General features: G+C 41.6%; 2 protein-coding genes and 1 long non-coding RNA gene across 3 annotated transcripts in view; 2 read left to right on the forward strand and 1 right to left on the reverse strand.

The window, feature by feature from the left end:
* The window catches only part of LOC120733895 (hepatocyte cell adhesion molecule-like), a 46,188-nt gene that overhangs the window by 25,099 nt on the left and 1,551 nt on the right, over window positions 1–19,538 (reverse strand). The window lies entirely within an intron of this gene.
* On the forward strand, window positions 2,014–3,925 carry LOC120734098 (serine/threonine-protein kinase pim-2-like). Its single transcript, XM_040032670.1, has 6 exons — window positions 2,014–2,194; window positions 2,363–2,457; window positions 2,706–2,924; window positions 3,274–3,451; window positions 3,547–3,717; window positions 3,823–3,925. Exons 1-6 carry the CDS (start codon window positions 2,014–2,016, stop codon window positions 3,915–3,917), a joined length of 939 nt encoding a protein of 312 aa, XP_039888604.1. The 3' UTR covers window positions 3,918–3,925.
* LOC120733897 lies at window positions 13,016–17,633 on the forward strand. The gene is made up of 2 exons (XR_005695912.1): window positions 13,016–13,298; window positions 16,794–17,633. It is a non-coding gene; the product is annotated as an uncharacterized LOC120733897 (long non-coding RNA).

Consider the following 19,538-nt stretch of genomic DNA (forward strand, 5'->3'; position numbering starts at 1 on the left):
TGTTTAATAACTTTAGTCTACTTATCAAGTATTGGTCGCTCTTACTGCAATTCGCTTTATTTCTGTGAACAATTAATGTGTATTAACATATCATTAACATTGCTGTAAATTAATTTATACAAAATATTCTGAATTAATTCTAAATTAGTGTATGCCTTTGGCATTTGCTTAAAATAATATAAATCAGTACAGTAAACTTTATTGTAATGTTACCCACTTTTTCTGATAGTTCCTTCGAAGCTAATTAGCGATTATTAGCTTACTAATAAACTGTAATTTAGTTGCTAAAACTATCCCATTAGACATGTGACAATAATATTATCTAAGCTGCACTTAGTTAACATGTTTTAGGTTAATCTTAACTCAGTGAGAAGATAACGAACATTTGAACTTTTAGCAACGGTTAGCATGTAGCTACTCGACAATATCATTAAACCTATGGATAAATGCTGCTAACATTTCCTCATTCGACATCAGTGTAACTATAAAGAGCTATTCAGTTTAAAAATACTTACTAAACAATATTACCAGTATGGGAATGTTACTTTAACTTACCTGACTGTGGCAGCTCTTCGGAGAAAATTCCGCGTGCGTCACAGCTCTCACAGCATAGTCAGACCGCACACGCCTGCGAACTGGTACTAATCAACACTGTGTTGAGTTAAGTCTTGACTCCATGTCTACAGAACTTTACACTGACTTTTAACTCTGACGTTAGAGCTGATTTACTCCTCACAGAGTTGTAAATACTCTCTCTAGGTTAAAATAGGTTTACACTGAAATATTGACACACCATTTTTTACTGTGTACCTGTGTATTTAAGCCCTTTCCCCCCCTCTGCTTGTTGCTGGTCCACCTGTGTATAATTCTTTGAGTCATCGTGTTCTAGCTGCAGGTTTGTTTAGCTAGCTTTCCCAATTTAGGTTTTTCTAAGTTTCTGTCCTTGCCATTTCCACTTCTGTTTGAATTGTCACCATTTGAAAATAAAAGTTAACTCGCAGTAAAGCCAGTGCCAGCACTTTGATCCTTCTCTTGTAACTCCACACATCTGTTGCTGAAGCTGTGACAAAGGGTGGGTAATTGTATGATCATTAGTTTCATTGCTTTGTGTTTTCTTTCATTATCTTGTATTCTCTTCCCCCCCCCCCCTCATTGTGCTTTAACAGTTGCAATATAGCATACTGATTACATTGGTGGGCCCAAGGAGAAATCTTTTTACTTTTGCAGTGGCTTAAACCACTTAGAGTCACAATGTCATTATCTTTGAGCAGTTTAAGTTCACCTATTCACACCTTTGTGTTCTAATCATCTGTATAATGGCCATCTACATCAATTATTCATGTGTACGTTAAGCCTCCAACTGATTGTTTAAAAACATGGAACTCAAAGCTGAGTCTTACACTCAAGAGAGGTTTATAAAAAAAAAAAAAAAAAAGTCATTAAAATGAAGATAATACTTGAATATAACATTGTGATAAATGGAAAATCTTTAATATATTGTTTAAGAAGCTTGGAAAGAAAAGCGTCTGGACTTTAAGTTGCTCGAAGATGTTTCACCTCTCATCCAAGACTTTTGCAGTGGCTTAAACCACTTAAAGTCACTCGTTAATATTGTAATCTATTTGGAATAAAATGATGTAATACATAGTGGAAACTAAAATCAACCATTGGAATTTAAAAATTACCAATAGATAATTAAAAACAGTTATCACTACATAGAGCCTGAAGACATTACAATAGTCAGGCAACCTAAAAAGAGATTAAAAGAAACCAACCTGAAACTTTTAAATTCAATCATCATGATCAAAAGGCATTGCATAAAAGCCTCACCCTGCTCCAATTCCCTGAAAAAGGATTACGGTAAATGTGAACAGAGCCCTGTAATCACTCATGCTAATGAGCCACCTGACTAATCAGGTAGGCTGAGCAGTCGCTAGCAATGCAGACAATGGCTACAGGTCACTATAAATTCAGGGTCATCTGTAGTCTGCCTTTCTTTCAACAAACAGCACAATGGCAACACAGAACACATCAGTCAAGCTCTGCAAGGCAACCAAAAGGAAGGCCAGTTCTGAACAGGCCTTCAGCAAAAGGACAAGGCTGTCAGAGTCTGTGACAAGCAGGGGAGTTGGCGAGGGGCCTTTGGACTACAAGGAGAATGATCCAACTTCATCCTCGGTGAACACTGGCAGAGGTATGCTTGAGATTCTGAATCCCTCAAACCACATTTTGTGCTTAATGTAACACTCATTAAATACTTAATCTTAGACATTCCCTTGTGTTAGAGTTCAGGTAACACTGGTACCATTGTCCTTTCTCACACGTTATGAAACCAAATTGGTTCTTGATTGTGTCCGTTCAGCTGAATTTGAAACCAGATACATCCAGGAGCATCAACTTGGTGAAGGAGGGTTTGGATCAGTGTTTGCTGGCTATCGTAAAGCAGACAATTTACCGGTAAGGATCGTTACATGTTTTTCATGAACAGAATGCAAACTATATCATCCTGAAGCGCTAACCAAAATCCTGTTTGTTTCGTGTAGGTGGCCATAAAACACATTCCAAAAAACAAGATTTTTTGGGAAAACAAGGCAAGTGAGCAACACCAGTTACTACTACTCTGATTCATCACTGAAATGACTGATGTTTATTTATGAGTTTGAGTTTCTGTAATGTTCCAATCTTTTGATTTGGTGGTCATACAGGCTGAGGATGGGAAGTGTCTTTCAGTGGAGGTGGCCATTATGTTGAAACTCCAGGATGGAAAAACTGGACAGTTGCTGAACTCGACATCTGTGTCCTTGCTGGATTGGTACAATCTACAGGAGGAGCAAATTCTGGTGCTTGAGCGACCAATCCCTGCACAGGACCTCCTTCAGTTCATTGAAGTCAATGGAGGTTGTGTAAAGGAGGGCGTGGCCAAGGTAAGATGATTGGGGGTCTTTATAAGTGTGTATTAAACATTTCTATTGCTGATACGAAATTGCCTGTAATCTTTCACCATTTCTACATTTGAAGGCCTCAGACAAAATTTACCTATAATTCAGCTATGCTGAGGAGGAGAATTAAATTTATTCACCTCCTGAGCACCTAAACAAAGTGTGGAATTGGCAACATGTCCTGCAGTTTTCATTTTGGTCATGTAAATGCCATCTTTATACAAGTAATTACAGTAATAGGACTGCCTTGTGGGGATGGCAGTATGGCACTTTGAACTAGCAATGCATAGAAAAACCCCAATTCTCACACAGCATGTTTATTTGCCTCTTTCAGATCATACTGAAACAGCTGGTCGCTGGAGCATTGGCGTTTGAGGACAAGAACATCTTTCACCGTGATATTAAGGTGGAAAATGTTCTAATAGAGACCGGCTCAGATGTTCCACATGTTTGGCTGATTGACTTTGGCCTTAGCTGTTTTGTGCCGGAAGACTCTTTCAAAGTGTTCTATGGTACGTTGTCCTGCTTCAGCCTACCTATTTGTTTACCAGTTTACCCATTTGCTTTAATCCTTTTCTTAATGAGGGCTCATTCCTGTATTTTGCAGGCACAGTTGCTCACGCTCCTCCTGAGTGGTACAGCTGTTGCAGCTACAGTGCTGGTCCTACAACAGTGTGGCAGCTGGGAGTGCTACTTTATGAAAGCCTCCACAGAAAACAGTTTGAGACCCAAGAGTTTATCAGGCACAAACTAAAGATCAGCAACAGGCTCTCAAAAAGTAAGAAACACACTCTTGCATGATGAACTGTCAGCACAGGTCTGGTGTAGTTCACCTTCTTAAATCACTGTAGATCTCACCACATTTCCTTTGGTTGCTCCTCAGATTGCCGTCGTTTTTTGAGAACTTGTCTAAATAAAGTTCCTGAGCAACGTCCCACTCTGAAGCAACTCTATCAGCACCCGTGGCTCTCAAACTGAAATGGTAACGCACACACACACGATAATATTGAACAGAGTTATTAATTTTTGTCTTTCTGTTAAGGTGACATGTAATATAAGCTAGACAGTCTCTTATGTTCTTTCCCCACATTTCTGTGACCATCAGGTAAAATGGGTACAGAGTGGTACATTCGATTCACCTGCGGCACTGGTTCTGCTACAGTGTGCAGAGGACTGAATACAATCACCAGATGGAGTACAGCGAGCAGAGAAGGCCCAGAGTCTGGAGAAAAGGTTTGGGCTAATAGATTGCACCAGTTCATGTTTTTGATTTCTCCAGTGCCTTCAACACAATCCAGCCCACAGTGCTAAGGGGGAAGCTGCAGGGAGTGCGAGTGGACCATATGTTGTCCACATGGATTGTTAACTACCTTACTAATAGACCCCAGTATGTGGGACTGCGTGTCTGAGGTGGTAGTCTGTTACACAGGGGTCCCACAAGGAACAGTACTTGCCCCTTTTCTCTTCACTGTGGACTTCGGTTATAACACAGACACTTGCCATCTCCAGAAGTTCTCAGACGACACCGCCATTGTGGGTCAGGTGTCAAAGGGAAACTAACTGGGATACAGGGAGTCATTAATGATGTTCTCAGCTGGTGTGAACAGAACCATCTTTGCATTAAGCCAGCAAGACAAATCATAGCCTAACCTAAAGACAAAAATAAGAAATCATCCAACTGAGTCGTGTAAACTTAAGCAGATCTCTATTGATACCTCCACCCCAATTAGACTCTGCTTTCTGATGTGAAGATGGAGTTTTTGTTTGCCTTCCACAGGTTTCATACTGGCCTATTTGTCTTCATTGCTTGTGTAAGGAGAAACTACTAAGGGGGAAAAAAAACAAAAAAAAACAACCCATATCTGTGCTTTTTACACCTATGTTCCACATGTCTTGCTGATTGACTTTGAGCAGTTTTGTGCAGCTTCCATAGCATGATGCGTTAACTGGTATTTTACCAATTTCCCCTCTCTGCTGCCCTTATGGGTAGAGCCATTGTGGAACTGAGTGCAGCAGGTACTTTGATAGAAGAGATTCTAGTTCCAAATTACTTGATATTCTTTGAGAGATACGATTGACCAATTTGTCAGATTTTAGGTCAAGTCATTTGTAACAGTTTAAAGTCTCAACTTTGACACAACACCATCACTTACGGCTATGACTGGACACAAGCACTCCTGATAAAACTGTGGTCAAATCAGATTTAGAATTTATCAGAGTGCCATCTGTTGTCAGAAAGTGACATTGCAGGTAACTGTCAGTATGGGACATTTAAGGTAGAGTAAAGGGACAAACCAATTTTGCTCATTATACAGGATGTCCTGCTAAAACCGAAGAGTTGACAACCTTCGAAACAGCCCAGCATGCCTCTCTTGCGCCACCATTTCAGCATGATAAACTGTCCAGATTTCTAGAAATGAGAGCTGCTCCATCCAAAGTAGGATGCCATCTCTCCTAACAAGACTAGGTTCCCCAATCTATAAAGGCCATGTCTTTTTAGACACCACTCAGACTGCAATATGAGAACATTCAACTAAACATGTCACTCCTGGTCTAATTTGGGAGGGGACAAAAAACAAAAACAAAACCACGAAAGTCCAACAGCGTTTGGCAATGTCACACTTAGATTCAATATTAAATTTGGTGAATTCCAAATGACATAACCAGGTGTCATTACTGCAGCTACAAGCAGTGTCTGCAATGCAGACAATGGCTACAGGTCACTATAAATTCAGGGTCATCTGTAGTCTGCCTTTCTTTCAACAAACAGCACAATGGCAACACAGAACACATCAGTCAAGCTCTGCAAGGAAACCAAAAGGAAGGCCAGTTCTGAACAGGCCTTCAGCAAAAGGACAAGGCTGTCAGAGTCTGTGACAAGCAGGGGAGTTGGCGAGGGGCCTTTGGACTACAAGGAGAATGATCCAACTTCATCCTCGGTGAACACTGGCAGAGGTATGCTTGAAATTCTGAATCCCTCAAACCACATTTTGTGCTTAATGTAACACTCATTAAATACTTAATCTTAGACATTCCCTTGTGTTAGAGTTCAGGTAACACTGGTACCATATTACCATAGTCCTTTCTCACACGTTATGAAACCAAATTGGTTCTTGATTGTGTCCGTTCAGCTGAATTTGAAGCCAGATACATCCAGGAGCATCAACTTGGTGGAGGAGGGTTTGGATCAGTGTTTGCTGGCTATCGTAAAGCAGACAATTTACCGGTAAGGATCGTTACATGCTTTTCATGAACAGAATGCAAACTATATCATCCTGAAGCGCTAACCAAAATCCTGTTTGTTTCTTGTAGGTGGCCATAAAACACATTCCAAAAAAACAAGATTTTTTTTGGGAAAACAAGGCAAGTGAGCAACACCAGTTACTACTACTCTGATTCATCACTGAAATAACTGATGTTTATTTATGAGTTTGAGTTTCTGTAATGCTCAAATCTTTTGATTTGGTGGTGATGCAGGCTGAGGATGGGAAGTGTGTTTCAGTGGAGGTGGCCATTATGTTGGAACTCCAGGATGGAAAAACTGGACAGCTTGCTGAACTCGACATCTGTGTCCTTGCTGGATTGGTACAATCTACAGGAGGAGCAAATTCTGGTGCTTGAGCGACCAATCCCTGCACAGGACCTCCTTCAGTTCATTGAAGTCAATGGAGGTTGTGTAAAGGAGGGCGTGGCCAAGGTAAGATGATTGGGGGTCTTTATAAGTGTGTATTAAACATTTCTATTGCTGATACGAAATTGCCTGTAATCTTTCACCATTTCTACATTTGAAGGCCTCAGACAAAATTTACCTATAATTCAGCTATGCTGAGGAGGAGAATTAAAAATTTATTCACCTCCTGAGCACCTAAACAAAGTGTGGAATTGGCAACATGTCCTGCAGTTCATTTTGGTCATGTAAATGCCATCTTTATACAAGTAATTACAGTAATAGGACTGCCTTGTGGGGATGGCAGTATGGCACTTTGAACTAGCAATGCATAGAAAAACCCCAATTCTCACACAGCATGTTTATTTGCCTCTTTCAGATCATACTGAAACAGCTGGTTGCTGGAGCATTGGCGTTTGAGGACAAGAACATCTTTCACCGTGATATTAAGGTGGAAAATGTTCTAATAGAGACCGGCTCAGATGTTCCACGTGTTTGGCTGATTGACTTTGGCCTTAGCTGTTTTGTGCAGGAAGACTCTTTCAAAGTGTTCTATGGTACGTTGTCCTGCTTCAGCCTACTTATTTGTTTACCAGTTTACCCATTTGCTTTAATCCTTTTCTTAATGAGGTCTCATTCCTGTATTTTGCAGGCACAGTTGCTCACACTCCTCCTGAGTGGTACAGCTGTTGCAGCTACAGTGCTGGTCCTACAACAGTGTGGCAGCTGGGAGTGCTACTTTATGAAAGCCTCCACAGAAAACCGTTTGAGACCCAAGAGTTTATCAGGCACAAACTAAAGATCAGCAACAGGCTCTCAAAAAGTAAGAAACACACTCTTGCATGATGAACTGTCAGCACAGGTCTGGTGTAGTTCACCTTCTTAAATCACTGTAGATCTCACCACATTTCCTTTGGTTGCTCCTCAGATTGCCGTTGTTTTTTGAGAACTTGTCTAAATAAAGTTCCTGAGCAACGTCCCACTCTGAAGCAACTCTATCAGCACCCGTGGCTCTCAGACTGAAATGGTAACGCACACACACGATAATATTGAACAGAGTTATTAATTTTTGGATTTCTGTTAAGGTGACGTGTAATATAAGCTAGACAGTCTCTTATGTTCTTTCCCCACGTTTCTGTGACCATCAGGTAAAATGGGTACATTCGATTCACCTGCGGCACTGGTTCTGCTACAGTGTGGAGAGGACTGAATACAATCACCAGATTGGGCCTTCTCTGCTCGCTGTACTCAGAGTCTGGAGAAAAGGTTTGGGCTAATAGATTGCACCAGTTCTTTAACAGGTTTGACTCAGAAGCCCTTCCCTCCCCCATCCAAAGCTCTTCACAACTCTCCACAAGCTCAGTCTGGAGAGGGTCCTCAGTCTATGGAAAACCTCCTGCATGGTGCAAGTTCCAAAGACAACGTACACAAAGGAACCGAATCACTTCAGACCCGTTGCCCTGACTTCACACCTAATGAAGATACCTGATGTAAGAGTCATGTTTTTGATTTCTCCAGTGCCTTCAACACAATCCAGCCCGCAGTGCTAAGTGGGAAGCTGCAGGGAGTGAGAGTGGACCATCTGTTGTCCACATGGATTGTTAACTACCTTACTAGTAGACCCCAGTATGTGGGACTGCGTGTCTGAGGTGGTAGTCTGTTACACAGGGGTCCCACAAGGAACAGTACTTGCCCCTTTTCTCTTCACTGTGGACTTCGGTTATAACACAGACACTTGCCATCTCCAGAAGTTCTCAGACGACACCGCCATTGTGGGTCGGGTGTCAAAGGGAAACTAACTGGAATACAGGGAGTCATTAATGACGTTCTCAGCTGGTGTGAACAGAACCATCTTTGCATTAAGCCAGCAAGACAAAAGAGCTGGTGATTGACTCCAGCAAGAAATCACCCCCTATTACACCAGTGAACATCCAGGGTTTGGACATTGAAACTGTGGGGGAGTACAAATACCTGGGTGCTCACCTCAATAACAAACTAGATTGCTCCATGAATACAAATGCTCTTTACAAAAAGGGTTTAAGTAGTCTTCACCTGCTACGGCGGCTGACATCCTTTGAGGTGAACAGGACTTCTAGGGACATTTTATGACACTGTCGTGGCATCTGCCTTTTTTTTTTGTATTATTAAATGCTGTGGTCGTTGGAATGGCAGAGGGGGACTGGGGAAACTAAGCTAATATCCATCATGGACAACACCTCCCATCCCCTGCATGAGCACTGAGCAGCTCGTTCAGCAGTGAACCCACAGTGAAGGAAGGAGCACTACCGCAGGTCATTCTTGCCAGCAGCTGTTACTCTATAACAGTTTAACATGGTTACTCATCATCGGTTTAATTGCTGCTACTCATTGCATCTTGTTTGTACACTGTATATTTCACCAGTATTCCTACACCCCCCCCCGTGTGTACATATCTGAACACTTATTTATGCATATGACTTTCAGTTGCTTAGGTCTATATTCCTCTTGCTATAAGAGCTATGTAACACCCAAATTTCTCATTCATGGGATAATAAAGGTTTATTCTAACTGAAGGTGGCCCTGTTTGAAAATCTCTACAAAATTGATGGTTTGACACAATCACTCATCTCAATCTGAAGAGGTACTGCATGAATTGAATACAACTGATAAGGCTGTAGTGATTAAAGACATCTGTACAAACTGCCCGTCTTCCCTTTCAGGAGCAGCAGGACTTCTTGATATTTGACCGTCTCCTGATGGAGCAGCTCCAGTGTCAATCATAGCCTAACCTAAAGACACAAAAATAAGCAATCATCCGACTTAGTCGTGTAAACTTCAGTAGATTTCTATTGATACCTCCACCCCAATTAGACTCTGCTTTCTGTTTGCCTTGCACAGGTTTCATACTGGCCTATTTGTCTTCATTGCTTGTGTAAGGAGATACTACTGAAGGAAAAACAACAAAAAAAAAAACAACAACAACAACAACAACCCATATCTGTGCTTTTTACACCCATGTTCCACATGTCTTGCTGATTGACATTGTCTGAGCAGTTTTGTGCAGCTTCCATAGCATGATGCGTTAACTGGTATTTTACCAATTTCCCTCTCTGCTGCCCTTATGGGTAGAGCCATTGTGGAACTGAGTGCAGCAGGTACTTTGATAGAAGAGATTCTAGTTCCAAATTACTTGATATTCTTTGAGAGATACGATTGACCAATTTGTCAGATTTTAGGTCAAGTCATTTGTAACAGTTTAAAGTCTCAACTTTGACACAACACCATCACTTACGGCTATGACTGGACACAAGCACTCCTGATACAACTGTGGTCAAATCAGATTTAGAATTTATCAGAGTGCCATCTGTTGTCAGAAAGTGACATTGCAGGTAACTGTCAGTATGGGACATTTAAGGTAGAGTAAAGGGACAAACCAATTTTGCTCATTATACAGGATGTCCTGCTAAAACCGAAGAGTTGACAACCTTCGAAACAGCCCAGCATGCCTCTCTTGCACCACCATTTCAGCATGATAAACTGTCCAGATTTCTAGAAATGAGAGCTGCTCCATCCAAAGTAGGATGCCATCTCTCCTAACAAGACTAGGTTCCCCAATCTATAAAGGCCATGTCTTTTTAGACACCACCCAGACTGCAATATGAGAACATTCAACTAAACATGTCACTCCTGGTCTAATTTGGGAGGGGACAAAAAACAAAAACAAAACCACGAAAGTCCAACAGCGTTTGGCAATGTCACACTTAGATTCAATATTAAATTTGATGAACTCCAAATGACATAACCAGGTGTCATTACTGCTGCTACATGCAGTGTCTGCAATGCAGACAATGGCTACAGGTCACTATAAATTCAGGGCCATCTGTAGTCTGCCTTTATTTCAACAAACAAAATGGCACTGCAGGCTCTGCAAGGCAACCAAAAAGGCCAGTTCTGAACAGGCTTTCAGCAAAAGGACAAGGCTGTCAGAGTCTGTGACAAGCAGGGGAGTTGGCGAGGGGCCTTTGGACTACAAGGAGAATGATCCAACTTCAGCCTCGGTGAACACTGGCAGAGGTATGCTTGAAATTCTGAATCCCTCGAACCACATTTTGTGCTTAATGTAACACTCATTAAATACTTAATCTTAGACATTCCCTTGTGTTAGAGTTCAGGTAACACTGGTACCATATTACCATTGTCCTTTCTCACACGTTATGAAACCAAATTGGTTCTTGATTGTGTCCGTTCAGCTGAATTTGAAGCCAGATACATCCAGGAGCATCAACTTGGTGAAGGAGGGTTTGGATCCGTGTTTGCTGGCTATCGTAAAGCAGACAATTTACCGGTAAGGATCGTTACATGTTTTTCATGAACAGAATGCAAACTATATCATCCTGAAGCGCTAACCAAAATCCTGTTTGTTTCTTGTAGGTGGCCATAAAACACATTCCAAAAAACAAGATTTTCCTGGGAAAACAAGGCAAGTCAGCAACACCAGTTACTACTACTCTGATTCATCACTGAAGCTTATGAGTTTGAGTAAAGCTCATCCTGTCTTGATTTGGTGGTGATACAGGCTGAGGGTGGAAAGTGTCTTTCAGTGGAGGTGGCCATTATGTTGGAAACTATCAGAAAATAAAATAAAATAAAAAAAAATTGCAAAAACAAAACCCCCCAAAACAGTTTTATATATCACCCTGAGTCACTTATGTGAAAAGGGAAAGACCATCTTTGAATCGAGGAGGGTGCCTAAGGGTACATCTGTCAACATCTTACAATGCTGTGATTGCAGCCATTTTAACTCTCATGCTACTCATGGCCACTGATCAATGGTATTTGATCAATGTCATGACAGTTTGCATGTTAATGATCAAGGAGTTGACCTCTCAGCCCATTGTTCATTTAGTGGGCTAGTTGTGCAAATGTACTGTTTATAAGGTTGGGGAAGCCTTCAGTCAGCTGAGACTAAAGGAGTCACTTATATGAGTGAAGAAACATTTCTCTCACTGAGAACACCCGTCCAGATGAACAGAATCAACCTTTTGAGAGTCATAAGTGAACAAGTGGACTTTTATTGAATGTAAGCCTTTTCCTTCACCTATCCCTGCCAGCTGAGCTAGAGGCTGTTGTTTGACTTCCATAGGTTTCACACATTTTCAAACTTAACAAAAATAAATAAATACTAATATCACCTTAGTGGGCAAGTCTTTGGATCAGTGTTTTGATTTACATGCATGCTTATAATTTGATTCTTTAGTTTATATAAAAAAAAAAAAACAAAAAAAAAAAAAACTTGTAGGGATTATTAAAATATTCTAAAATAAGCAGTATCTCCATGTTTAATTCTGCAATAGTGTGTCAATTTGAATGTAATAACAATGGCCAATATGTCAACCAATTTATGAAATTTCTACCTTGCAAGCATGTTTTGCTAGTTTTTTGTTTTAAATAGGAGCATTAAGATTTTGATGAATTTGTTTATCAGGGTAACAAAAAAACCCACAAAGGATAAGCAAGCATGATGGCAAAAAACTGAGCACTAATGATCCACATTAACCTGATGAAATTTGATATCAAACCTGTGTTCTGCATTCTCTTGAACACTGAGAATAGAACATCCAACCAGCAATAATGGCACCTATCAAGGTTTGCAAGGACACCAAACCAAAAGGCAGAACTGAATTATAGAATTTAACATTCTAAATTTTATGAGCTAGAAAGGAACAGTAAAAGTGCACGGGTCAACCAGCATGCAGCCCATTTCAGTTGTCCCTGTTGTCTCTCCACACTTTAATTTCTTATTTTTCCTTTGTTACTTTATTTTAAACAGCCTTCTCTCAAACAGGTGGGTTGACAGTTTGTTCTTGGTGCAGTGGCACTGTTACGGTCATCTAGGAACAGGACCATGGCACAATAATAAATAAATAAAAAATTTAAAAAAAAAAGTATTTTTATATTTAATATCATTAATTTAGTTCAGTCTGTTACTGTTTGTTGTGATATTTTGATACCATGGTAGCATTTACAGGATATTGTTTTATAGTGATATTATACAGGAAAACTGTTACTCAATAAGGCCCATTTACTAGTTGTTTTTCTCTTTCTCTGTGACCCAAGAATTAATGTGTAAGACTCACAGGCTGGTACCTCAAGGTCAAAAATACCACAGAGATCACTTCCTTACTCCCATCCTCCCTTCTTTATCTCTTAGAAAAGGATTTGTTAAAGGCCAGGTGGTTTGTTTCAGAATTCACTAATGAAAGAACTCTGTATTCTATGTCTAGGAGTGTATTTCGCTGGGATAATCATAAATTGTAGCTGAACTGATAAACTATACAAAGGATACTTCTTTGCTCAGAGGGCAGGAAGACGCTTCCTTATTTGGTTTGTACCGGTCTGAACTGAGAATCTGCTGACACACAAACCTTTTTCCTCTATATAAACTGTTGTATGATGAATAAACCTTTGAGTTGGTTTGGGAAGGCAACCTGAAGCAGTCTGTGTTTCCTTGTTCTCCCAAGCTACTCCCGACGTCGTAACTAACCTGCTGAACGGCATACCTGAGTGTTACTTTGAATAATTTTGAATCTTATAGGGTAAAGACAAAACTCTGCTTATAGGTGCCCACGCCTCGGAGGAAAACCCGATCCACGGATGACCCGGGACGGAGATTTCTTTCAACTTGGTGTCAGAAGTGGGATCCGCTGACGAAGGTAAATACGTGTCTTTTCTATTTTTATAAGACTGTATTATACCTTTCTCAGTGACCCACAAAGAAACGAGATATGCTGACGAAGTTTTCCTTAGTGGCCCAGATAAATGGGATACACTGACAAATCTTCCTTAGTCCCCGAATAAAGTAAATTAAAAGCAGAGAGACACAGGAAGTTGCCTGTTGTTTTGCGAGAAGTTGCTCGTTAAGTGAGAAGTTGCTCACCAAAAACAAAAGAAAAGATAAAATTGCTAGCAATAAATTGAAAGTAACCTCAGCTGTGCCACAGCAAAATACTAACATAAATCCTTCAAGTGTGTAAACCCCTCTGGAAGTCACTGAACATGGGTCAGAATAATTCAAAGACCTCAGACAGGTCCGAGAAAAAAAAAAAAAAAAAATCTAAATTAACTGTAAAACCGAAAAAAAATAAAATAAAGTCTATGTTAAAATGATGCTGAATTTTGATGTTGCAGATCCAGAAGAAAGTGAGAAACTAATGTATGCAAGAGTACCACCTGCCCCAGCACAGCAGGGAGGTTTCAGAGGACGGAAAGATAAGAATAGAGATGTGTGTTTTTGCTGTGGAAAGATAGGACATTGGTTTAGGGAATGCAAATTTGCAGCTTCCAATAGAGCACGCGCGCCTCAACCACAAAATGCAGGACAAGCTCCTGCCACTAGGCGGCAGCAGAGCTCTTCCAGTCAAGGTAACTGGCAACAACAAATTTAGCTCCGTTTTCCAGCAGCTGCAGACACCCAGAGCAAAAATGAATTTGTGCATTTCATTTAACACAAAGGGTGAAATGTTTGCTGACACTGATAACAGCTTATGTTTTTTCTGCCCTATGCACCGACATCATGGAGAAGGAACAGCCTCTGTGCCAGCTGGACGCCTCAGCAGAGAATGAACTCAACATCTTTTTGTCCGGTACTCCATGTCACACACAAGTGCCAAACACGTGTACCAGGTAATCCCATGACTGGGAGCCACACTTTTGTCTCTCTCACACTGTTCAACAACATGATAATTGCTCACACCAGTGAAGGTCAAACAGTGGTCTTGTCATATGTCATAACCTATGTCTGAGTTATAACTACACCATGTCGACACATAGATCTAACCTACCCTATATTGACTGTACACCTTATCACGCACAGCTGAAACACAACAAGCCAGTATATGTCAAGCAATATCCCATTTCCACCGAAAAAGCCGCAGCCCTAGATGTCATCATAGGAGATTTATTGATTACAGGAGTAATAAAGCCCACAGTATCTCCATATAACACTCCTGTCAATCCTGTGCCAAAGCCTAACAAACCTGGCGTATGGCGTTTCATACAAGACTTAAGGCAAATTAATGCAGTCATTATGCCTCTGCCACCTCTCGTCCCAGACGTTCCCAGCATATTGACATCCATTCCATCCACAGCTATACATTTTACCGTGGTGGACCTGTGCTCCGCTTTTTTTCCCCCTCAGTGCCTGTGCATGAAGGCACACAGCCGATATTTGCATTCACACATAGAAATAAGCAGTACACCTGGACTCGTTTGCCCCAAGGCATGGTAGATAGCCCTGCTGCTTTCTCAATGGTGGTCCGTGCTACCCTGGACAGCTTCACTCCTCCGGAGGGCTGTACGTGGATGACCTCCTCCTCTGTGCTCCGAGTGAGGAACTATGTCAAACTGCTACACACATGCTTCTCCAGCACCTCCAACAGACTGGCCACAAAGCATCGGCAAAGAAAATGCAGTACTGTCAGACTTCTGTTCAATATTTGGGATTCACACTGTCTCACGGAAAACGTTCCATGACTGCAGACAGGGTCAAAGCTGTGACCTCCGTCCCTCGGCCCACTACACAGAAGGAAATGTTGTCCTTCCTAGGCATGGTGAACTATTGCAGACAGTGGATACCAGACTGTTCTTTTCATGACCACATTCTGCGTGACTGTTGTAAACAAGACAAGCCTCCTCGAATACTGTGGTCCACAGAAATGACTGCCTCTTTCAATACATTAGGAGTGCTGACCTCCGCCACTCAAAGGTGCTGCCTGTGGTTGTTCAGGGGATGCCGGCCTGCCTGAGGGCAGTAGCAGCTTGCTCTATCATGATAAGGGACTGCGAGAAGCTCACACTCTCACATGACACTATTCTACACACCAATCACCAGGTCACGACCATTCTAGCAAACATAACTACACAACATATGACCGCACAACGTCGCTCAGGTTATGAAGCTACACTGACCTCCACAGCAAATCTCACTATAAAGGCAAGCAGCACACCCAATTCGCCAGCACATTTATTGATCCGTATGCTGTGTTCCTCTGACCGACAGGATGGCTCAGACGGGCTTGACGTTCATGACTGCATGACGCGTATACAGGAATCCACAGCACCACGTCCAGATTTGGAGCAAACACCTATCCCAGACTCAGCCACGGTTTATGTGGACGGGTCCTGTTCAAGGCCGAATGACAACTCATTTCTTTGTGGCTATTCAGTGGTGACATTGCCTGACATCATACTAGAGGCTCACTCATTACCATTTCACTCAGCACAAAAAGCAGAGCTCATGGCTTTAATACGCGCCTGTGAGCTACATGTGGATAAGCATGTGACAATTTATACTGATAGCCGTTATGCGTTTGGCGTCGTACATGACTTTGGCACATTGTGGAGACAAAGAGGATTTAGATCTGCTGACGGAAAATCAATTGCTAAATTCTGATTTTGTTCAAAGACTTTTTCAGGCTATACAGCTAACATCGGCCATTGCAGTCGTTAAAACGAAAGGACACAGTACAGCTGACACAGACGAAGCAGCAGGTAATGCCCAAGCAGACGTGACTGCCAAAGCTGCAGCTGCGTCACAGCTCCCACCTCCACAGGAAGTATTATCTGTGCCCCTACAGCTGCCACTTGTTACACTCCCAGACTATTTAGAAACAAATGTTGATTTAAAATTTATAAAAGGGCAGGCCTCTGCATCTGATTACACCTATTGGGAGGATAATGACTGTACCTTAGATGACAGAGATGGCCTATACAAAAATTTTGAGGGTTTGATTGCCCTCCCATCTTCCCTGCTGCCAGTCCTTGTCCGACATTTTCACGGTGTGAGTCATGTCGGACAGGGAGGGGTAATAGGGGCAATAAAATCAAGATTTGTAATTGAGAAAACATTACATGCAGTAAAAAGCATATTAGCAACCTGTCTAACATGTGCACGAACTAATGTAGGGAGACCAAAAGCAAAACATCAGCATTTATCACAACCAGATTTTCCATTTCATACATTATGACTCCATCCGCAGCAACCAAATTATCTCCATTTGAAATAATCATGGGAAGACCATTTCCAACACCATGGTCAGCCTCCAGAGGGGCACCGCTATTGGAAGGGGACAGACACTGCATTGTCCGACTATGTTCACAATCTGGTAGAAACACTGAATAATAACTATCAGAAAGTTTGTCTCTCTCAGCCTCTCCCCTCCACAGTTCCAACTCACCAGTGGAGACCAGGAGACGCGGTGTTGGTGAAGTCGCTAAAACCAAGGACACTCGGGGAGGCCGCGTTTTCCAGCCCCCAGACTGTGCTTGCAGTGACGAGAACCAGCATCCTCACAGACGGACAACCTCAGTGGATTCATGCCAGCAGGGTTAAGACCAGCCCAACCAGACCATCTCAGGTGTCGGATCAAGTAGACGACGACTCAGGCGAGCCAGCGCCCGGATCCAATACACCTACACACACGCAATCACTGATTAACACACAATGCCTGAAAGAGCCAAGACTCAGAGCTCTTTGATGCTTCACCTGAACAACAACAAGGTACTCGAACATCCAGTAGGAACAGAAAGCCGAGAGTACCACATGATGTCTAACTTGATAAAGATAGACTCATTCCATCCTGATAATGGAGAAAATGAAATGCCCATTGTCATCATATGACGTTTATTCTATGTCTCTCGAACCTGGGACCAGGCCAGGAGACAACTGAAGAACTGTTTTTCTTATATATTTTCTTATACATTTAGGTTATTTATCATATCTATCGCATTAACCTTAGGATTTTTCTTTGCCATTTTGTATTGTAGACTGCAACCATGTACACATTTCTGCAGGTCGTATTTTGCTGACAATACCTCATGCTCTATTTTCCGAGACACCTACTTAATACGCTCCTCACAATCAGTAAAGGGCAACATAGACGCCACTAATAAACCATTTTATGCGCCCCCTAGAGCAGGAGTTAACTCCTGGTATGAAAATGCTAGAACAGCTGCTCGTGATTTAGGAAACAGTAACTGTTATGTCTGTTCAAAGGGTAATCCAGAACAGGTTATAGTAGGATACCCCATATCCGGTTTCCCCCTCACTGAGGGACTAGAGAAACATCGGCAGAGATAATGCTCTCCTTAAAGACACTTTACAGTTGACTCTGAGCCCTCTCGACTGCCTACTTAGACACACACACACCCACCAACTAACCCTGAGACTCAATTAGGCGAATTATTGAAGTTATCTAATGACACCGCAGGGACCTGCGCCCCAATGAAATGCCCTAAGAATAGGTTAAAGCCCTCACTACCCCTAGGACAGATCCCTTTCCATTTTAATACTAGTATGATATGTCTGCGCAGACTAAAGTTAACTGGCCCAGACACCCACATAGATTATACAAAGGATAACTATACATTCTTCTCTGACTCCCCAGGTGCACGCTGTAATGAGACATGGCTAGCTGTCTCTGTGGCTGAAGTTTTATCATATCTGGAGGAACACACACAGTTCAAGTTCGAGCGGAGAATCGATCATTGTTTCCCCAGAGGGTGTATTAAATGATACTGACTGGGGGGAGTTAGTTAAATCACACATGGTCACGCGCCTAACTAGAGCAATCCCTAACTGTTATTGGTTGTGCAATAATACTCTCAGATTAGCCTTACCTGTTAATTGGACCGGTACCTGTGGTCTAGTAACTTTAGCCCAAGAACTACTAATACAACAAACCTCTGATCTGCCTGTATCCAGCAGACGTACAAAACACTCCGCTTACTCACATAACGTTTACATAGATGCTATAGAAGTTCCACGCGGGATACCAAAGGAATTAAAGGCACAAGGAGAAATATCAGCAGGGTTTGCCTCAATACTACCGTGGATACAGGTAAACAAAAATGTAGCCTGGATCAATTATGTTTATTACCATCAGCAAAGACATACCAATCTGACCAATACGGCCCTTAAAGCCCTAGGAGAACAGATGTCTGCTACCTCTTTAATGACCATGCAAAATAGAATGGCCTTAGACATGCTGTTAGCTGAGAAGGGAGGGGTTTGCGCGATGTTTAGAGATGTATGCTGTACTTTCATTCCCAATAATACCGCCCCTAACGGTTCATTCACACAAGCTATGAATAGACTTGAAGCATTGCAGATAGAACTAAGAGCCAATGCAGGTCATGGTCAGTGGCTAGACAAGTGGCTACAGGACACGTTTGGAAAATGGAAGGAACTAATTGTAGCCTTTGTAACCGTTGCAGCAGGTATTATTTTGTTTTTGATGATTATTGTCTGTTGTGTGATACCATGTATACGCTCTCAGAATTTTTGATATTAAGCTTGCTCGAAGGACCAGTTACATTTATGATTTGTCTTTAGATTATGTTATTACATTCTGTCTTTATACTATGTTATCATTTTATGATAAAAGGAGAGAACTGTTGTGATATTTTGATACCATGGTAGCATTTACAGGATATTGTTTTATAGTGATATTATACAGGAAAACTGTTACTCAATAAGGCCCATTTACTAGTTGTTTTTCTCTTTCTCTGTGACCCAAGAATTAATGTGTAAGAATCACAGGCTGGTACCTCAAGGTCGAAAATACCACAGAGATCACTTCCTTACTCCCATCCTCCTCTTATCTCTTAGAAAAGGGTTTGTTAAAGGCCAGGTGGTTTGTTTCAGAATTCACTAATGAAAGAACTCTGTATTCTATGTCTAGGAGTGCATTTCGCTGGGATAATCATAAATTGTAGCTGAACTGATAAACTATACAAAGGATACTTCTTTGCTCAGAGGGCAGGAAGACTCTTCCTTATTTGGTTTGTACCGGTTTGAACTGAGAATCTGCTGACACACAAACCTTTTTCCTCTATATAAACTGTTGTATGATGAATAAACCTTTGAGTTGGTTTGGGAAGGCAACCTGAAGCAG

The sequence above is a fragment of the Simochromis diagramma genome, unplaced genomic scaffold, assembly GCF_900408965.1.
Source record: "Simochromis diagramma unplaced genomic scaffold, fSimDia1.1 OVJJ01000216.1, whole genome shotgun sequence".
Taxonomy (NCBI): Eukaryota; Metazoa; Chordata; class Actinopteri; order Cichliformes; family Cichlidae; genus Simochromis; species Simochromis diagramma.